Below are 19,950 nucleotides of genomic sequence, written 5' to 3'. Positions count from 1 at the left end.
GATTTTAGGTGTCATGCATTTCAACATTGGGATAAATGTTTAGATGGAGGTTGGAAACAGAATAACTATTTTGTGGGGTGAAAGAATAATTCTTTCAGAAGAACTTTATTCTCGCAAACGGTTGCTAAGGCAGCCCCTCTACTTAGCACTGTAGCTTCATTCACATTCACTAAATTGATGGGGGGAAACATTCAGGAATAGGTAAGACACCACCTGAGTTTTTGGGCGCATCTGGTTGTGTGTGGGCAACCCCGGGCGGTTGCGCCCCAGCTGGTGGCAGGCTGGGGTCTCTCCAGGTTGCCCAGAGCCTAGCTGAGGGAGAGTCTTTACGGAGGAGTGGCTGAGGCTTCCAGTTCATCTGCTCTTCTAGGCACCCTGCAATCTGTCCCTGGTTTAATTTCAGATCTTTAAGAGCTGCTAGTCTCCCTGCTTTGCAGTGTGCCCTCAGGGGAATTTCATCTGGCATGTGGCCATCATCAGCTTCTATTGAGAAGCAGCCCTAGGAGACTCATTGTGCTTCTGGAAGCTTGTTGTTGAGAACATCAGTCTTTACATTACACAGCTGTCTCCCTACCAGAAATAGTTGTACTTTTCCTAAAAGACTCGTTTCTTTCATCTCATAGCATTGAATTGTGTAATTGACTGAACTGCTTTAGAAAGCGTAGAGCCACGTTGGTGACCCACCTTCAACACGGATTAAAGACTTTGGGTGTTTATTTTGTTGACCAAGCACAGCGCCGGCTCTGGTAAGTTTTGTTTTGGGATTCAGGCTTTGTAAAAAGCAGTGGTTCTTAAACTTGAGCATCTGTCTGTCTGAATCGCCTGGAAGGCTTGTTAAAACCTAGGGGACTGCCTTCCCCCCACAATTTGTGATTCCTAGGCTAGGGTGGGGCCTGAGACTGTGCATTTCTAACACTTTCCCAGCCGATGTTGTGCTGCTGGTTCAGGAACTATGCTTTGAGTACCATGGTCATGAAGAAAACAACCAATACAAACAACTGTTGTTGATTATGTTAGCAACCTGCCCATGAAGCAGTGAGTTTTTAAATTCTTAATATGCAGCTGGCATTGAACTTGGCATTGTGATGGTCCTTATCCTGAGGGAATTTTCTGATTGGCTGCAGAGATGAGAAATATAGATAAATCAGAGAAAAGGACAATGTCTAGCAGAGTGTAGATCAGGGGTGGGACAATTCAATGTGAATTTGGGTCTTTAGGAAGGAACACAGTGAAATTGGGCTTGAAGTAAGTTAACTTCTTCGAAGTAAGAATGGGGTTTGAATGGTGGAATAAAAGATGGTGACGAGGGGCCTTGTGATTAGAAGACCAGCTTGGGCAAAGGGCCAACATTGAGAAAAAGCCCCTGTAAAACCACGTCCGGCTGCCTCATGCAGAACCCACAGATTCTAACTCTGCAGAGCAGTGTGCCCTCCTTGGCTATGGAGGAGCACGCTCCCCTCAAGCTGGTGCCACTTGCCTGTCTCATCGTCCCCCTGCTTTCCATTTGATCACATTCCTCACTGTTCCCTGACAACTTTCTATACTTTCCAAGACTATTTCTTTCTTTCTTTTTTTTTCAGAGGAACAGGACTTTATTGGGGAACAGTGTGTACTTCCAGGATTTTTTTCCAAGTCAAGTTGTTGTCCTTTCAATCTTAGTTGTGGCGGGCGCAGCTCAGCTCCAGGCCCAGTAGCCATTGCTAGTTGCAGGGGGCACAGCCGACCATCCCTTGCGAGACTTGAGGAGTTGAACTGGCAACCTTGTGGTTGAGAGCCCACTGCCCCATATGGGAGTCGAACCAGCAGCCTTTGAAGTTAGGAGCACGGAGCTCCAACCGCCTGAGCCACCGGGCCGCCCCTCCAAGACTATTTCTGATCCTTTGCCCCTTCACCTGACATCCACTTTCTCTACCAGTCCCACATGGTGCAGTTCAAATGCTATCAATGACTGAATGAAAATGCTCTGGGTTCCTCCTCAAACCCTATGTCAGTGATTAGTGAATAGCTTGCCTCCACGAGGATATCATTCCTTCCTCCATTTGCTGGTGTCTGAGTTTTACTCTTCTTCTATCAATTCTAGTTTCCCTGCGCTTCCTCTGTGACAACCCTCTTCTCTAAGTGTGGTCCACAGACCAACAGTATCCACCTTACCTGGGGATGTGCTGGAAATGCAAACATCGGACCCCACAGCAGACCTGAATGGGAAGTTCTGGGGGTGGCCACGGCATCTGAGTTTTCTCCAGGTGATTCTGATAAATGCTGCTCTGTGAGGAAAATTGATTATTGGCAAGTGGCCCCAAATCCCTCCCAGAGACCTGCCTCCTCCCACATGAAATTCCTGCTCTCTAATTACTAACAGTCCATTTTAAGCATTGAGATTTTGTATTTCTTACAAATGAACAGTTTTAATTTCCTTGGCACTTTGCTTTAAAAACAAAATGAGAATGTTTTCTCCATAAGTTTAACATTTCGCTGACTTTATTATGTAGTACAAATGCCCTGACTGCTCTTTAAAATGATTATAATTCAACCATAGATAATGAATACTTCAGAGTGCTGTAACAAATTGGATAATAACAATTTAATAGAAGTCAAATTATCTAACAGTAGGAAGAAAAAAAACCTGCTGATTAAATTCATTTTTCAAAAACTCATGTCCATTTAAAGTAAACTATCTTCATTCCTAAAATCTTCTAATGCCTTGCTTAATTTGTGTGTAGTATAGGGGAAAACAGTAATTTTCCTTCTTCCCTTCTAAGTTCTCCAGGCTTGTCTAACAATAAAATTGACATGAGACAGATGTTAACAAAAATCCCAGAAGAAATGAAAACAAAGTTTTATTCATATATGATTTGCAAATAAGAGAATGTGGCCCTCGGTATCAACCAAAGACATGTTCCAAAACAGAGGAGATAAGGTTTTTAAAGGTACATGTTGCAAGGAGCTAATGATCAAAGAGATGGTTGCTGGGGGAAACAAGACCATAAACTCACATCATTCATTTTTTGATTGGTGGGGACAATTGAACTTTCAATGGTCAGTTGACTCAATGGTCAAGCAAGTGGGGTTATAAGATGAAAACAATGGGTCATATATGATTAAGCATTTATCAACATCCTATTTTCAGCCCAGTCTTGTAGAACAAAAAGACTGATTTTGTATTATGTTTATAGTACAGGGAGTATTATTTATCAACAATGCAGAGTATGGTTTATCAAACAATACAATTAGCACAGAGGGTGCTTGTTCTGCACATGGTTTCAGAGCCCAAATGGGCAAAGTTATGCCTTGTAAGTAGCTTCAGAGCTCAAGCTGCAAAAATCCAAATGTTGGGCTATTAAATGTTGGGCTAATAGTTATGATATTAAAGTTCTTATAAATTCTCACAGATTAACAGGATAAAATAACCAAGTTTATTACATATGTGCGTACAGGGCGTCTGTAGGAATAGGGGACCCATGGACAAATTGGACAGTTGAGGCTTACATGCTATCTTGAACTAAGGAGGAAGAGGCCAGGGTGGAGCTGGTGGTTTGGACTTCAAAGGAAAGGTAGGCCATTCACAGGAAGATGAGAAGGAGCAAACTGTTTGGTGAACAAATTATTGCTGGGGCCATTGAGAAACAATGGAATACAGAGGGGAGTCTAACAGACAGAAGTTGCTAGGTTCTTCCCTGTCTGCCACATTTAGTTCATATTATGCTAAGATGATCTTCCTTCCTGGAGCAGGTTTTTGTATCTGAATTCTTTTAGGTAGGTATGAGGGAGCAGTGTGAAAGGCTCTTCTTGAGTCTTTTGTTTCTCAAAAATAACCAGCTTAAAATAATATCCCCAAAAGGCATATTTTCAGGTGTCAAACTCTGTTTCTCCTCACTAGTATATTCTTTCTTATAGGAAGAATTGAAAAAAATACTGAGAAATTCTATCTAGGAACGCTGTAGTTTTTAAGGATTTGCAATATATAATGCTTATTGTCCAGCTAAATTGTAACTGCTTGGCCATGTACATAGAGTATGTAAGAATGTTTTTTCCATATAAACACAAAGATGTGCTTTGATGAATTTTGATAGTTGCACTCGTGGAACTACTATCATAATCAAGATGTAGAATATCTGTATTACTTTCAAAATTCCTGGGGGTACCCTTGCAGTCTATTCCATCCTCCATACCTGGCAATGTTTTGTTACTATGGATTAATCAGAATTCTGTATGAATAGAACCATACAGTGTGTACTGTTTTACACCTGGCTTCTTGAATTCAGCGTGATGATTTTGGGATTCATCCATGTTCTTTCATATATCAGTAGTTCATTCCTTTTCGTCGCTGAGTAGTATTGTGTAGTATGGATGTACCACATTTTGTTTATCCATTCACTTGTTGATGGATAGTTTGAGTTTTTGGCTATTACAAATAATGCTACAATGTATACTCATATACAAATCTTTGTGTGGACATATGTTTTTATTTTTGGGGGGTAAATGCCTAATGGAGGATGGCTGGGTCATATGCTACCGTAAAAATGTTAACGTTTTTTAAAAAAGCCTACCAAATAGTTTCCAAAAAAGTTGTACAATTTTATAATCTCACCGTTATTGTATAAAGCTTCCGGTTGTTCTACATCCTCACCAACACTTGGTATCATCAATCTTTTTATTTTTGGTCATTCTGATGTGTATGTAGTGATATCACATTATGTATTCAATTTGCATTTCCCTGATGAGTAATGATATTGAGCAGCTTTTTAGGTGCTTACTGGCTATTTGTATATCGTATTTTGTAAATAGCTTTTTTTTGTTGGCTGTTTGCCATCCCCTTTTTTGAGTTATTTTTCTTATTAAATTGTAAGAGTTCTTTATATATCCTGGATACAAGTTCTTTATCAGATACATTATTGCAAATACTTTCTCCCGTTTTGGCTTGTCTTTTTATTTTCTTAATGGTGTCTTTAAAACAGCAAAACTTTTTGTTTTGATGGAGTCTATCTTAATTTTTTCCTATAGTATGTGCATTTTATATCCTATCTAAGAAATCATTGTTCACAAAAATTGTCTCCTGTGTTTTCTTATAGAAATTTTATAGTTTTAGCTTTTTAATATTAGGTTGTTTATTCATTTTGAGTTAATTTTTGAGTATTGTTTATTTTATTTCCATAAGGATATCCAATTCTTCCATCACCATTTGCTGAAAAGACTATCCTTTCCTTACTGGATAACCTCATTGTCTTTACTAAAAGATAACTGACCAAATAAGTATGGATCAATTTCTCTACTCTCTTTTCTGTTCCATTGATCTGTATGTTTGTCCTTATGCAAATACTCTCCTGCCTTTTAACGCATGAATGAGGTCTAGTTCTCCATTTATGTCACTTTTTAAAATAATATTTCTCAGCTATGTCTTAAACACTTCACTGTGGAGTTTTGCATATATTTTGTTAAATTTATTCTTAAGTATTTTAGGTTTTTTGATGCTATTGTAAATGGAATTGTTTTTGTAAATCTTATTTTTCTAATGTTTTTTGTTAGTACAAAATATACAGGTATTTTTTCCTATATCAACATTGTATTGTTACCTTGATAAATTCACTTCTTATATATAATATTTGTTTCCTAGATTTCTGAGGATATAAATAATACTGTTACCTGAATATAAATACCGTTTTACATCTTTCTTTCCAATATTTTTGCCTTTTTTCTTCTTGCCTTCGTGCAATGCCTAGGCTCTTCAGAAAAGCATTGAATAGAAATGGTGAGAGCATTCATTCTCTTCTTTTCCCCAATCATAGGGGGAAATAGTTTAGTATTTCACCATTAAGTATGATGTTGGTTATCCGTTTTTAATAGATGACATTTATTGAGATTGAGGAAGTTTTTTTCCATTCCTAGTTTGCTGAGAGTTTTTTAAAAAAATCATGAATTGATATCTCATTTTATGAAACATATTTTATTCATCTAGTGAAATGATGCAATTTTTCTCCTTTATTCTGTTAATATGATGAATTACATTGATTGGTTTTGGAATATTAAACCAATCCTTCATTTGAATATTAAAGTCAAGCACATTCGGGTGCATTATCTTGTGCATTCAGTTCTTAATTTTTTTCTTACCTTTCAGTTCTAAAATTTCTGTGTTTCTTTATCAGATCTGCTGTATCACTTTCTAAAGTTTCCTGATTCATTCCAAGACTATTTTCTGGAACATGGTGGCCATACTTGTTTCATAGCCTGTGTCCGGTAATTTGTAGCTCTTTGTGTCTCTTGCTGTTGTCTCTTATTTGTACTGGGTTTTGTTCATGTTATTTTTATCTCCTTATAAGCCTTGTTTTCTTTGATTATATGTTTAACATTGTTTCTCAAAAGTTATTTGTGGGAAAATTTGAGGCCTACAATGTTTTTCTATTCCTCCAGCAGGTGCTTTTATTTGATTCTGCGCAGTTCCTGGGAGCACTACTATCATGGCATCGCCTTTATCTAATTAGTGATTGAGAGTTTCTTGGACCACCTAGGAGAGTTCAAGTCTCAGGATGGGTTTACTTTCAGTTCACCTTTACTCCTAGTGTTCAGAGCAAATCCATCGGTGGTTGCTAGGGGTTCTTGTGCTGTTCCTGTCCTTGCAAGGCCTGGATCTTTTTCTTTGATTCCCTTTATTCCCAAGAGCCTGTGAAAATCACTGCTTGCCTCTCAGCTGCCTTTGCTGGATAGGTATATGCTGTAGGGAAAAGGGCTTTCAAATGCTAGACTTACCTCACTGGATTACAGCTTTTCCAGGATTTCAGCAGGGTAGTTCCTCACCATTGAGTTAGCTTTTTAGCACTTTCAAGCTGACTTAAAAAAAACCCACAGAAAGCCTTTTACTTAGCTTTTCAGTTGTCATCAGTGGGAGATTTGGTTGGAATTACCCAAAATAGATGTCCTGATGTTGCCTCCTTGATCCCTTTGAAAATAACCCTTAGGTGATTGTCACACCATGGATTCCACATGTGTTCCCCAGATCATGTACTTTGACCTGCTGTTAGGAAGAAAGTAATTATTTCCCAAACATAATTTTCTGGTTAGCTTGCACGTTTGCTGCAACCTGTCTCTTCACTTGTGGGCATTTTTTTAAATTCATGGGTGAGTCATGTACCAGTTCATCCTGGCCTGCACACTCAGGAAGTGTGTACCAATCTCCTTGAGAAGTCCTCTTAAATTCTCTCTCCCTAGGCTTGAGAGGAAGACTAAGTACTACTCCCACCCCTGAATAGTTGTTGCCTATGGTACATCAACAGCTCTTTCTGAAGCAATTCTCTCAACTCTAACTTCTAGCTTCTTCAGCTTCAACCCTTTGATCCTCTCAAAGTAGGTGAGTGACTAAGGGTTGCAAAAAATGGTTTTCAGAAGCTCCCTTTATAAACATTTAGAAGCTGGGTAATTGGCACAGATTGCCTTGGAAACTGAAGTTGAAATATTTCAACATCCTATTATGTATTTTACAAATGTTTTCCCAGTTTGTCATTTGCCCTTTGATTTTCTATGGTGTTTTGATGTACCACTGTTAAATTTTAATATAATGAAATCTTTTTATGGTTTCTGACTCTGTGTTCTTTTTTTAAAAACGCATTTTGTATTTTTGAGATTGTTTAAATATTTACCTATATTTTCTTGTGCTACTTTTATTAATTCCTTTCCTGCATTTAAATATTTGGTCCACCTGGCATTTGGCAACTTAGGAAATTTAAGGTTTTTCTTTTTTACAAATGGTAAGTAACCCATATACTTATATGTACTTATATGTAGTTATTATTTTCTATATTTTTATAGTCAATTGCACTGATCTGTCTGACCATTCTGCTAATGATAATGTAATTTGTTAATTGAAACCAAAATATGGATGCATTTGTCTAAGTATTTATACTAATCCTGATGTAATTCTTTGTTAGAGAACTGCTTTTGAATTAAATAGAATTATTGAAGATGTTTCTATGACATTATACTTAAATTGGATTTTTAAAAATTGAATCACAGATTCCCTTTGATTTACAGTGTAATTTTTGGTTATCTAATGACAGTCAGTGATGGTATTATGTGTGGGATACTCCCCGTTTTCATGATCCGGTCAAAGTAAAGTTTAAAGGCTGTAAACAAAACACACTTGAGGGACTGACAACATAGGTCAATTGGTCTGAATTTTACCTGCTGCTAATCAAAGATTCTAGCTTCTGTGACATTCTCAGGTGAAATTCGAAGCTAATAATTAACTGGCTGTGCTAACTGAATGGCTGGAAGCAGTGGACCCTTGCATCTCAGACACAATGCATCAGTGTTTTAGACTTCAGGTACATTGTTGTTTACAGTGAGCAGGACTTCTTGGCAGGAATCCTGCAAAAGAGGCTAAATGTTTTGAGCAGTTGCATGGTTACAGGGCAGTCAAGGGGAAGACATGGTTATCTTTGAGCCACTCCAGAATTTCCTTCTTCTGAAATAAAATTTGTTCAGCCATGAATAAGAGTGGACTTTGGGGAAGGATCTCCCTGGTTGTGTTTTCCTGTTTCTAGGAGTGGATATGGAGAAAGAAGTTTGTACAATGTTACCATAGCGTTTTCATTTTTGTTTACCAATTTATGTAAGAAGGTAGTTTTGTAAATACTTAAAAAAACCATTTTCGTTATGTTATTTATTTTTCCTTACTTTTTCCTAAAATAATTTGAGGTGTTTCTAAAAAAATATATGAAATGTAATATTTCATTTTGTAAGATAATGATATCAGGGTAAAAGAAAAATAAGGGCCAGATAGAAAGATAAAGGCGCGGGGGGAGGGGCGTGTGGTGAGGTGGGGTGGAATAAATATGTAGAAATGTGAGCTTTTTTTGTCCTTTCATAATTGTAAAGTCATTTGTATTATGCACTCTGAATTTTCTTGGGCCTAGAAAAAGAGGTGAACACAATGAATCACAAAATTCTCATTGTTTAGAAAAGAAAAACAAGCCAGTTGTTCAGAGGAAAGACTTCTTTTAGGAGTATATTCTTTGAGAGATACTTCTATAGAGTTATCTTTCCCCTCCCCCACAGATGTTACTGTCTGTTATTTTTCTTGATGCTATTTAGGTTTTATAAATAAATAAGTTGTGTCTTATATGGGATGAATGCATCCATCAGCTAATTTCAAAGACATTGTCTCTAACTCACATATTTAATTAATTATTTAACAAGTGCACTATGTGCCCAGTGTTGATTGATGCTACGAAATAAGAGATAAAGAACACCACTTATGTCATTTCCATTTGAAATAAAATGAGGTAAGCAAATAATGATACAGGTACTATGCAATAAACATGTGATGATGATGATGATGGTGGCAAAAATCATGAAGTCAGTGCTCAAATGACTAAAGTTGGGGAATGTGGTTGTAGATACTAGTGGTGCTAATGAAAAGGTTTGGCAAGGGATGACATGATCAGATTTGTGATTGAGAAAGATCACTTTGGTTGCCATGTGGAGAATGGATTGGCAGTGGGGAAAAATGGAAGATTGACAAACAATAAAACTTGTATTAAGGCAGAGACGTTTTGGAAAAAGTCCAATTCTTAGGACAATATAATGTGAGTTGAGAAGGAAGGAGGACTTGAGGAAAGATCCCAGCTTCCAAGTATATTCCACTCGGATATAACTAACCAGAATATGTAATGTAAGAAGAGAAACAAATAAGCTTTGGAGAAAAAAAGGAGTTCAACCTTAGATCTGTTGGTTAAATTTGAAGTATCTTTAGGTCATAAAAAGTAAATGTCCAGTAGGCAGTTGGATTCATAGTGCTGGAGCTCAGTGGGCGTAATAGAGGCATGAGATATATAGAAAACAAAATGTTTCTATACATGAGATATAGAGACACAAGATATATAGAAAACAAACTGTGAATGGATAAAACAATCTAATCAAAATACAGAGATGGTCAGACTCCATAAAAAAGAGACCCAACTACACGTTATCTCTAGGAGACACACTGTGTATTCAAAGATATGACATAAAGGGATGAAAAAGATACATCATGCAAACCACAACCATAAGAAAGCTGGAATGGCTTTACTAATACCAGATAAAACAGACATTGAGACAAAAAAATTACTAGAGAGAAAAAGGGACGTTTTATAATAAAAGGATCAACTCATTAGGAAGGTATAACAATTACAAACACATACCTACAACATAGCCCCAAATATGTAAAAGAGACCTGACAGAATCAAAATGAGAAATAGGAAATTTAACAGTAATTGTTGGGAACTTAAAAATTCCACTTTCAATAATAGACATAATTACTAGGAAGAATATCAGCAAGGATATGGAAGAATGGAACACTCACACACACTAGACCTAATTAGACATCTATAGATCAGTCTACCCAACAAAAGCAAAATACTTAATTCTTATCAAGTGTACATGGAAAATTCTCCAGGACACACCAGATGTTTGGCCAAAAAACAAGCCTTGATACATTTAAAAGGACTGAAATAATACAAAGCATGTTTTTAACCACAATGAGATGAAATGAATATAGACACAAAACCTACAACAAAATACTAGAAAACCAAATCCAGTAACTTTACCATATTCACTAACAAGACAATTCCATGATCAAGTAGGATTTACCAGGCATACAAAGTTGGTTAACATCAGAAAAAACATCAGTTAATTTAATACACTATGTGAATAGAATAAAGACAATAGCTACATGATCATCTCAACAGATCCAGAAAGCAATTGACAAAATCCAACACCTCTTTATGATAAAAGTACTAAACAAACTAGGAATAGAATAGTACTTCTTCAACCTGAAAAAAGATGTCTAGGAAAAACCCACGTTAATGTAATACTTAGTGGTCAAAGACAACGGTTTTTCCTAAGATAAGGAACAAGCCAAGGGTATCTGCTCTCATCACTTCTATTCTACTAGCCAGGGTAATTAGGAAGTAAACGGAAATAATAGGCATCCATTTTGGATAGGAAGAATTAAAATTCTCTCTATTCATAGATGACATGCTTTTGTATATAGAAAATCCTAAGAAATTCACTAAAAATTAATTCTATTAGAACTAATAAATGTTTATCAAGGCAATAGGATATAAGATCAATAGACAAAGTTCAGTTGTATTTCTGTAAATTTGCATTTAATAATCTGAAAATGAAATTAAGAAAACAATTCCATTTACAAAAGCATCAAAATAATAAATATTTGGGAATAAGTTAAGCAAAATGCAAAACTTTGAATATTACAACTACAAAACATTGTTGAAAAAAATTAAAGAAGATCTAAACGAGTCGAAAGACATACCATATTTATGAGTCAGAAGACTTAACATTGTTAAGATAGCAACACTCTCCAAATTGATCTACAGATTTCATGTAATCCCTATCAAAATCCCAGTTAGCAAAAATTAACAAGCCAATCCTATAATAAAATTCACATGGAAAATCATGGGACTCAGAATAGCCAAAACAATCTTGACAAAGAAGAGCAAAGTTGTGGGACTCACACCTTCCTGATTTAAAAACTTAACTACAAAGCTATATTAAACAAGACAGTGTGGTCCTGACATGAATGAAGACAGACATATAGATCAATGGAATAGATTTGAGAGTCAAGAAATAAACTCACATTTATATCAATTGATATTTGACAGGAATATCAAAACAATTCAATGGAGAAAGGTCTTTTCAGTAAATGGTACTGTGACAACTGGATATCTACCTGCAAAAGAATGAAGTTGGATTCCTTTACACCATATACAAAAATTAACTAAAAATGGATCAAAGATGTAATGTAAGAACTAAAAATCTCAGGAAAAAAACTCGGCAAATTTTCATGACCTCGGACTAGGCAGTTGTTTCATAGATATGTCACCAAAAGCACAAGCAACAAAGAAAAAAGATTAATTTGACTTTATAAAATTAAAAATTTTTGTGCTTACCATCAGATGATGCCATCAAGAAAATGCAAAGATATACCACCAAATGAGAAAATATTTTGAAGTCATGTGTCTTCTACAGGATTTATTCCTAGAACATATAAAGAACTCCAACCATTCAATAATAGTACAAAGACAAATAACCCAATCAAAAATGGGCCAAGGATCTGAATAAAGATTTCTCCAAAGAATATATGCAAATAGCAAATAAAAACATGAAAATATGCTCAGCATCATTAGCCATCAAGATCATGCAAATCAAAGTCACAGTGAGACAGAATGTCACACCAACCAAAAACACTATAATAAGAAATACGTAGTCACAAGTATTGCCAGAGATGTACAGAAATTGGAACCCTCAGTCATGGCTGGTGGGAATGCTGTGTAGGCTCTTGGAAAAATTTTGGCAGTTCCTCAAAAAGTTAAACATAGACTTAACCACATGACCTAGCAATTCCACTTTTACATATAGACCCAAGATAACTGAAAACGTACTCGTATGCCCACACAAAAACTTTTACATGAGCGCTCATAGCAGCATTATTTGTAAATAGCTCAAAAGTAGAAACAACCCAAGTGCCCATCAACTGATGAGTGGATAATAAAATGTTGTATATTGATACAATGGGATATTGTTCAGCAATATAAAGAAATAAAGTACTGATACAACATGAATGAACCTTGAAAACATTATGCTAAGTCAAAGAATCTCATCACAGAAGACTATGCATTGTATGGTTCCACTTATGTGAAATGTGCAGAATAGGCAAATTTACAGAGACAGACAGTAGATTAGTAGTTGCCCTGCCTAGCTCTAGGGGAAATGGGAGGAATGGGGAGTGATTGTAAAAGGATATGGGGCTTCTATTTGGGGATGTTAAAAATGTTCTAAAATTGACTATGGTGATGAGTTTGCTCATCTATTTACTAAAGGCCTCTGAATTGTACAATTTAAATGGGAGAGTTGTATAGTATGTGAATTACATGTCAGTAATGCTATTATAAGAAAAAAGATACGGGAGCTCATTCCCAACATTTGTAGAACAGTTAACAAAGTGTTGTTGTGGCCAACATCCCATGGATTTTCATAGCAATCCTGAAAAGAGATTGGTATTGCCAGACCAAGTTGCAGAATATAAGACCAAAAGACTTTAAAATGATTTACCTAAGATATTGGCTGTTTGTGGTAGAGCCAGGAGACCCCAGCCCCCACGCCTGTGGCCAGCTCCAGTGTTATTTCCACCACACTAGTTTTTTTCCCCCAGGTCTATCTGTTCACACCTTATTTACTTTGCCTTAAGTGCCTTATTTAGGGACTTATGAATGTCTGATTTTGTGCAGGCACTGTTCTAAGCCCTTCAAGTATATTAACTAATTCAATCCTTATAACAACCTTCTGAAGAAGATGCTACTTTGAGCCCATTTGCAGGTTAGGAAATGGAAGCATGAGATTAACTTTCCCTCATCACACTGCTAGTAAGTGGCAAAGCTAGGAGTTGAACCCAGGGAGTCTGGCTCCATACCCTGTTGCTCTTAAACATCTATACTCTACAGTGAACTTAATGCTTATATCTTGGATCTCAAAGTCAATTGTAAAAAGATGGAGAGAGAGAGCCTGCTATATCTGTGTAGTTGCACTGAGATCTGACACTACAGCCCAAATGAATATGCCAGGGCTCTGGGCTCCCAAACACTAGGTGAGTGGTATTGGGAATTATTATAATTACTTCCAGGCCCAAAACTCAGCAAGGAGAACTGCTTGTTTAGCAGTAACTAAACAAATCCTTCATGTGACAGGGGATCTGCCTGGGGTAGGGGTGGGGTAGGCAGGCCGAGGAGGAGCAGCAGAGTTTGTATGTGTGTGTTTAGTCCTATGAAAACTGTGCCTAGAAACACAACACCACTGAACAAGGGGCTGTACAAGAGCAGTCAGGCTCCAGAAATCTCTTTTACGACACACACACACACACACACAACACACACATTGTTCTGATGGCAATACCACAGTCCTCATAGTGTCTTACGGCTGACCTGGCCCCAGAGTTGCATGTTATTTTACACCCTTGGCTCTGCGTCAATGGGCAGCCACAGCTAGTTCCTGGACTTGTCTTTCTGGTTGGTTGTTTAGAGAAGGTTTACGGGTATAGCAGTCTTTTTCTTGTGCTTTTCAGTCTCTAGTATCAAGTCTACACGTCGAGTGTAATTACGAGTTCTTACCAGGTCACACAGGTCGCCTTCCCCAGCAGTGTCTGCACCTGGCTATCTCAGGAGAGGCCCGATTACTCTTGTATTTGTTTTGTGGACAAGGGCCAGGTTGTTTGGTTTCACAATACGTTGGGACACTCAGAGTTAAACGAGCATCACTAGATCTGGAGGGGAGGGGCATGCAGTTGCTTCCTGGTGCCTGACTGCACAGACGTGCCCTGAGAGCTCAGGCTTACTGCTAATACGGTGATTAAATCAAGGACTGTGCTCTTTTTTATTCAGAGGACAGTGTGTAGCTTCAGCAGGGATTAATAATGGCCATGTATTTAACGACATCTTTGTAGAGACAAGCCTGAGTCTCTGTGTGATCTGGAGATGCTGTAAATTGTCCTTCTTTTAATATATTTGGGCATGTCTTCCCCTTTCTGTACTATTTACTCTGTATTTTGAATACAACATAAATCTGAATTGCGATTTTACTTTAGAAAAAAAAGGTTTATAAATGCTTCTGAAAATTGAAGAGTAGCTTAGAAATGTTGGTAGGGTAAAAGGAATATTCAGTTTTATTCTACTTTTAGTGTATTCTCGTTTCTACTGTTTAGTGATTGTAGTTTCCACCATCCCTTGAAGCTTTTCTCTCTTTTAACTAGCTATTAAACGAGAGGAAGAGTGTAAGAGATAAAGTGACAGGTATTATAATAGGGCCTGTTTGTATAACAGTAGGTCTTATTATGCCACTGTAAGAGTTGCAGCTCTTAATTCTAAAGGAGATGAAAAGATATTGGAGATTGTCGAGCACACATTTAAAAAACGTAATTGCAATACCATTGTCATACCCTACAAAATTAATAGTTCATATATATCATCACATACCTAACAAATATTTATACTTCTAATTATCACATAAATGTCCTACTTTTAGTTTTTTTTTCTTTTTTAAACCAGGATCCAAATAAGGGACATAGTTTTCTTGCAATCACTATTAAATCAACTTTGAATTAAGTGCTGAAGCTTTTTTGGTAGATTTGTGTCTGTTTTTCATGTGGTCACTGATATCACTACAGCCCCCTGGTGGATGGTAAGTGTCAACATTTTATATAAATTACACTTGGGTTACCAATTTTTTTAGGCCGGTAAATTCACTGCTTAATTAGTGTCCTGCCTGGTAAATTTGAGAAGGAGGCAGTAGTTATATTTCATCTGGGAAGCGGTGGGAAAAGAGTGATGGGTTATTTGAAATATAACCACATGTTAAAGTGAAAACGTTGTATGTTCCCTATGCATCGTCCACGTCACTAGATCAGGAGCTGGAAGTACAAAGTGGAGATTTCACAAACCCATCCTGGATTATTGTAATTAAAATGATAATGATAATACTTCACAAAAGAAAGAAAACTCCAGGACACATGCCAGGTTAGATAGGATGGCACGGGGACCACAGGAGCAGCCAGGACTGTCCCATGCAAACCAGGAAGGCTCTGGAGAAATGGATGGATGGTTACCCCACTATTAGATAGTCAAGTGGAGGTATTCATGTAGGCATGTAGCTTGCACCAGACCAAGTTCCATAGCTTTGAAGTCTGAAGGAAATGTGTGGAATCCAGGGCCACGGATAGAAGAAGAGGATCACAGAAGCACCCAGAAATCGTAAGGGCCTTAAAATGTTTGAATGGCCCCCTTAACGTGACGGTGGGGGATTGAATGACCCCCAAATGCTGCCCATTGTCCTTGGAGTCAATGACTTTTTCCTCTCTTTACTTTCTGATTTGCCCCTGGATTCAGGCTGTCTGTCTATAACGGGTGATGTGAGTGTTCCTTCTTGGCTGTGCCTCTTGTTTTCCCTGTGGAATCCACAAGGGGTAGTGGTTAGGTTAACTCTGAGTCAGCAGGCTGGTGTGTGGGGCCAGACTTAGCCACATTCTACCGATGTGGCCTCGGAGTAACTCACTGAGGCTTGCAGAACCTTGTTTTTTTCAGTTTTTAAATTCTAAAATAGGGATGAAAACATTGTTCCCCATTAGTTCCTTAGATGGTGGAGAACGTACAATAACATGTGTGATTTCATCTATGTGAGAATACATTGTTAACTCTATGAGGGTAAGGATTCTTATTTTAAAAGCAAGCAGGGGAAAAGGGGTATGCTGGTACGGGACGAGAAAAGGCAGGCTTAAAAAAGATTGGATTGAAAAAAAGAGAATTGCCATGGAGTAGAAAAAGGGATGCGCCCACTTGGATGACGAACTTGCAGAGATCATGCTCTAACGTTTTGTGCTTTGAAAGTTCCTGAATGTGTAGTGTTTCAAAGGCAATCATGTGTACGTAGGGAGTGAGAACACAATGTGAGGGCAGGGAAGTGGAGAAAATCGGCTTTCTGCCCAGCTGTGAGTTTGTTCATCGTGACTCTAAAGCAGAAAGAGATCCAGTGTTCTGGAGTGCCTGGCCCATCTGAAACTGCATGACTGAAAATATGACTGTGGATGCTACTTGCAGTGCTGGGGAGAAAGGGTCCTAGAAAGGTTTGATCCTTTAAATGGGATATGATAGGTAAATGGATAAAGCACGGAGGCCCAAAGAGGGTGTTAATCAATTTGCAGAAGACGGTGTAGTTCACAGGCCTTTCCTCATTCCATCTCTCCTTTTCTCCTAACAGCAACACTATGCAAACAGGGAAGATATTATTGTTTTTGTTTTATAACTAAGGTATCTGAGGCCATATTGACTAAGGGTAAGTGGCAGAATATAGACTAGAACATGGGTCTGCTATCCTAGCCTACTTTTTATCCACCAAGCCATCCAGGGTCCATATTTGCTGAAGCTCAGAGTGGTTCGGCAACTCCTAAAAGGTCACACAGTCATAAATACCAGAGACGGAACTTTAATCCAGGCATTCAGACTCTATACCCCATACACTCTCCACTATTTTACACAAACTCCTTAAGGGGCAGTAGAAAGGTTGTCTGACAACTGCTGGGAACACATCAGGGGCCAGGGCAACACCCTGGCCTCAATGAGATGGCATTCCATGACAATGGTGACACACTTGGGCCAGCCTGGGAATATGCCCTACGGAGGAGGGGAGGGTCTTAAAAATGATTTATCTCATCTCCATGAGGTAGCCAGAGTGATCTTTTTTAAAAATTCAAGTCTGATCCTTGCTTAAAACCATTGCAGGGGCAATCGTGGCCTGCAAGGCCACGCACAGTTTGACCCCTGCCTGCCCTGCTGCTTCATCTTAGGTCACTCCCCGTTCACTGCCTAAATGCCAGTCACTGCGGCTTTTATTCATTTTCTCTGTGCCAAGCTCCTTCCCACCTCAGAACATCTCCCCAGGTGCCACCCACCTTTGCCATCCTCCTCCCACATCTCAGGGGAAATGTCTCTTCCGGGGGAAGCCATCTCTAACTCTGCGCTACTGGTTGGTCATTCAGATTGTTTTATTTATTATTATTATTTTAACCCTCAGGGAAGCGAGTCCAGATCTCAGACTGCTGCATCCTGGAGGACAACTGGCTGGTGGCTCTGGCCCGTCACCATCCCCGCTCTCTCACTCTGCACCGCTGCCGCCATGCTGGCCAGGCTGTGACAGGCCATGGGTTGAAACGACTTTTCCAGCACTGTGGGAATATACTTCAGGTATTAGTACAGACTATATTACAGAACGCTTTCCTCCTTGAGGGAAATTGTATGGATTGGATTCTAATGTCTGTCTACCTACTGTTCCCCTCTCCCCATAAAGCAATATCTCTTTTGCATGGGATTGTATAAAAATATAATCTATTGAATGGACATTACCTTTACTTGGCTTAAGAAGTGAAGAATGATATGAAAATATACCTACTGAGAAGGCTTCCTCTCACCCATCTTGTACTAATTTGTGGGGCTGTCATAACAAAGTACCACAAAGCATCACCTGAATTCTGCCTTCATCTTCACAAGGCATTCTTCCAGTGGGCATATCTCTGTGTCCAAATTTCTTCTTTTTATAAGGACACCAGTCACACTGGATTAGAGGCCCACCCTACACCAGTTTAAGCTCATCTTAACTAATTACATCTACCATGAACTTATTCCCAGATAAGGTCCCACTCTGAGGATGGGACTTCAAAACATGAAGTTTTCTGAGTCATACTTCAACCCGAAATACGTATACCACATGACAGTTTAAGGTCTGATTGGACATTCATGCACGTGAAAAAATAATTGCCTGACCAGAGAATTTAGTAGTATTTTGCATATACACTCAAAGTAAATTTTGCACAGTTTTAATAGGCTCTGAATTTTTCAGAAATGCAACAGCAACACTGTGCATAGTGTTTGGGTCACCAAGCAACGCACCTAAAGCACTTTTCATTTATAGAAAAGTGTCAGGCTCCTGTCACTGTAAAAGTGATCTGGAATATGCTTTTTATTTTGTTACATAGTTTTCTTCTTTTGAGGTGGAAAGAAGGAATTGCAAAATATTCTAAGCCGTATTTATAGATATTTTCTCCCAAAATATTATGGGAGACATACACACATACATATGTATATATATCCCATATATATGAAGTTACATATTTGTGGCATCTGGCAGGTAGAGAGCATAATACCTTCAAGATTATACTATCCCCATTTAAAATTCCTCTTAAGATTTTCCATTTTTTTGCAGTCTTCCTTCATTCTCATCCAATTGTTGGGGGCTCTGTCTTTTCTGCACAATGTTGCCCTCAAATTTTCGAAAGCTCGACATTTTAGTTTTGTCTTCAGTTAAGGGTTTTTAATGGTGGGAGATATTTTTGAGACTGACTACAGTGACCTTGTAAAACACTGAGGTGCTGAGTGCCTCGTTTAGCATATGTACCCATGCACATATAAGTTTGAAAATGTCACTCTGAGAGAAGGTGTCAAAAAGAGCTTTGAATATTCAGTGACAGTTTCCAACCTTCATCTGAATTCAGAGATTAACAATAACAATTTAGGAGGACAGAGGATGTCTGCTTTTTGTTGACATTCATGGATCAGTTGGTGTGCAAATATTGGATTCTTTCTGGCTATAATAATAGGCAAATAGCAGCAAATCTACTCTCCAGAATAGCAAAATTATGAAATACTCAGTCGTGTGTGTGTGTGTGTGTGTGTGTGTGTGTTTAGAATTCTTTTTATCCAAGGAAACAGCCCACAGTAGGGGCTCAGTAAAAATACAATCAAAAGTCATAAACACTTTTCAGAGCTAGAAGGACCTTTAGGGATCACCTAGGCTGTTCCACCTGCTTGTCTTCCCCCCTTTTTCAAACTGAAGATATAAACGCCCACAGAGATTAACTGAATTGGTGGTGATTGCTTATATACTTGGCCTATTTTGAGAGCTTTTATAAAAAAACAGTTATCTTACATTTTTATACGGATATCTTTGAGGACTTAATTTGTGAGCCACCGTATGACTCTCGAGGAATGTCACCTTCAACAACTCTTTGCTTTCTGCTTTTTTAGCAATTTATTTGTCCATCTCAAATCTCATGGATTATTGAAGTTTAAGGCAGAGCATTCTTTACAGCTACTTTATAAATTGTCCTTTTTATGAGGACCCATGAAATAAATTTCTCAGAAAACTGAAACCTAGGGAGATTTGTTATTCTTCTGAGTAACTTGTTTCCATTTACTTTATGGAAGGAATAATTATGCTTTCTTCTTCACCTTGGCTGATAGGATATACAGACTCAGATCTCTGAAATGAAACAATAGGACGTAGGATGACTTGTATTTTGTAAACTAACCTAACCTTTGGCCTAATTTTATTTTTTCTGTCTCTTTTTACTATCTATTTTTCTTTTTT

General features: G+C 38.0%; 1 protein-coding gene across 6 annotated transcripts in view; it reads left to right on the top strand.

The window, feature by feature from the left end:
* Nucleotides 1-19,950, top strand: part of LOC109457324 (uncharacterized) — a 92,607-nt gene that overhangs the window by 27,373 nt on the left and 45,284 nt on the right. For all 6 annotated transcript variants that reach the window (XM_074330590.1, XM_074330589.1, XM_074330592.1 and 3 more), the window contains exon 7: nucleotides 17,602-17,771. In XM_074330590.1, coding sequence (XP_074186691.1) covers nucleotides 17,602-17,771 — 170 coding nt within the window. The remainder of the gene's footprint in view (nucleotides 1-17,601; nucleotides 17,772-19,950) is intronic.

Source organism: Rhinolophus sinicus, linkage group LG04 (genome assembly GCF_036562045.2).
Source record: "Rhinolophus sinicus isolate RSC01 linkage group LG04, ASM3656204v1, whole genome shotgun sequence".
NCBI lineage: Eukaryota > Metazoa > Chordata > Mammalia > Chiroptera > Rhinolophidae > Rhinolophus > Rhinolophus sinicus.
This window is presented reverse-complemented; position numbering and strand designations above follow the sequence as displayed.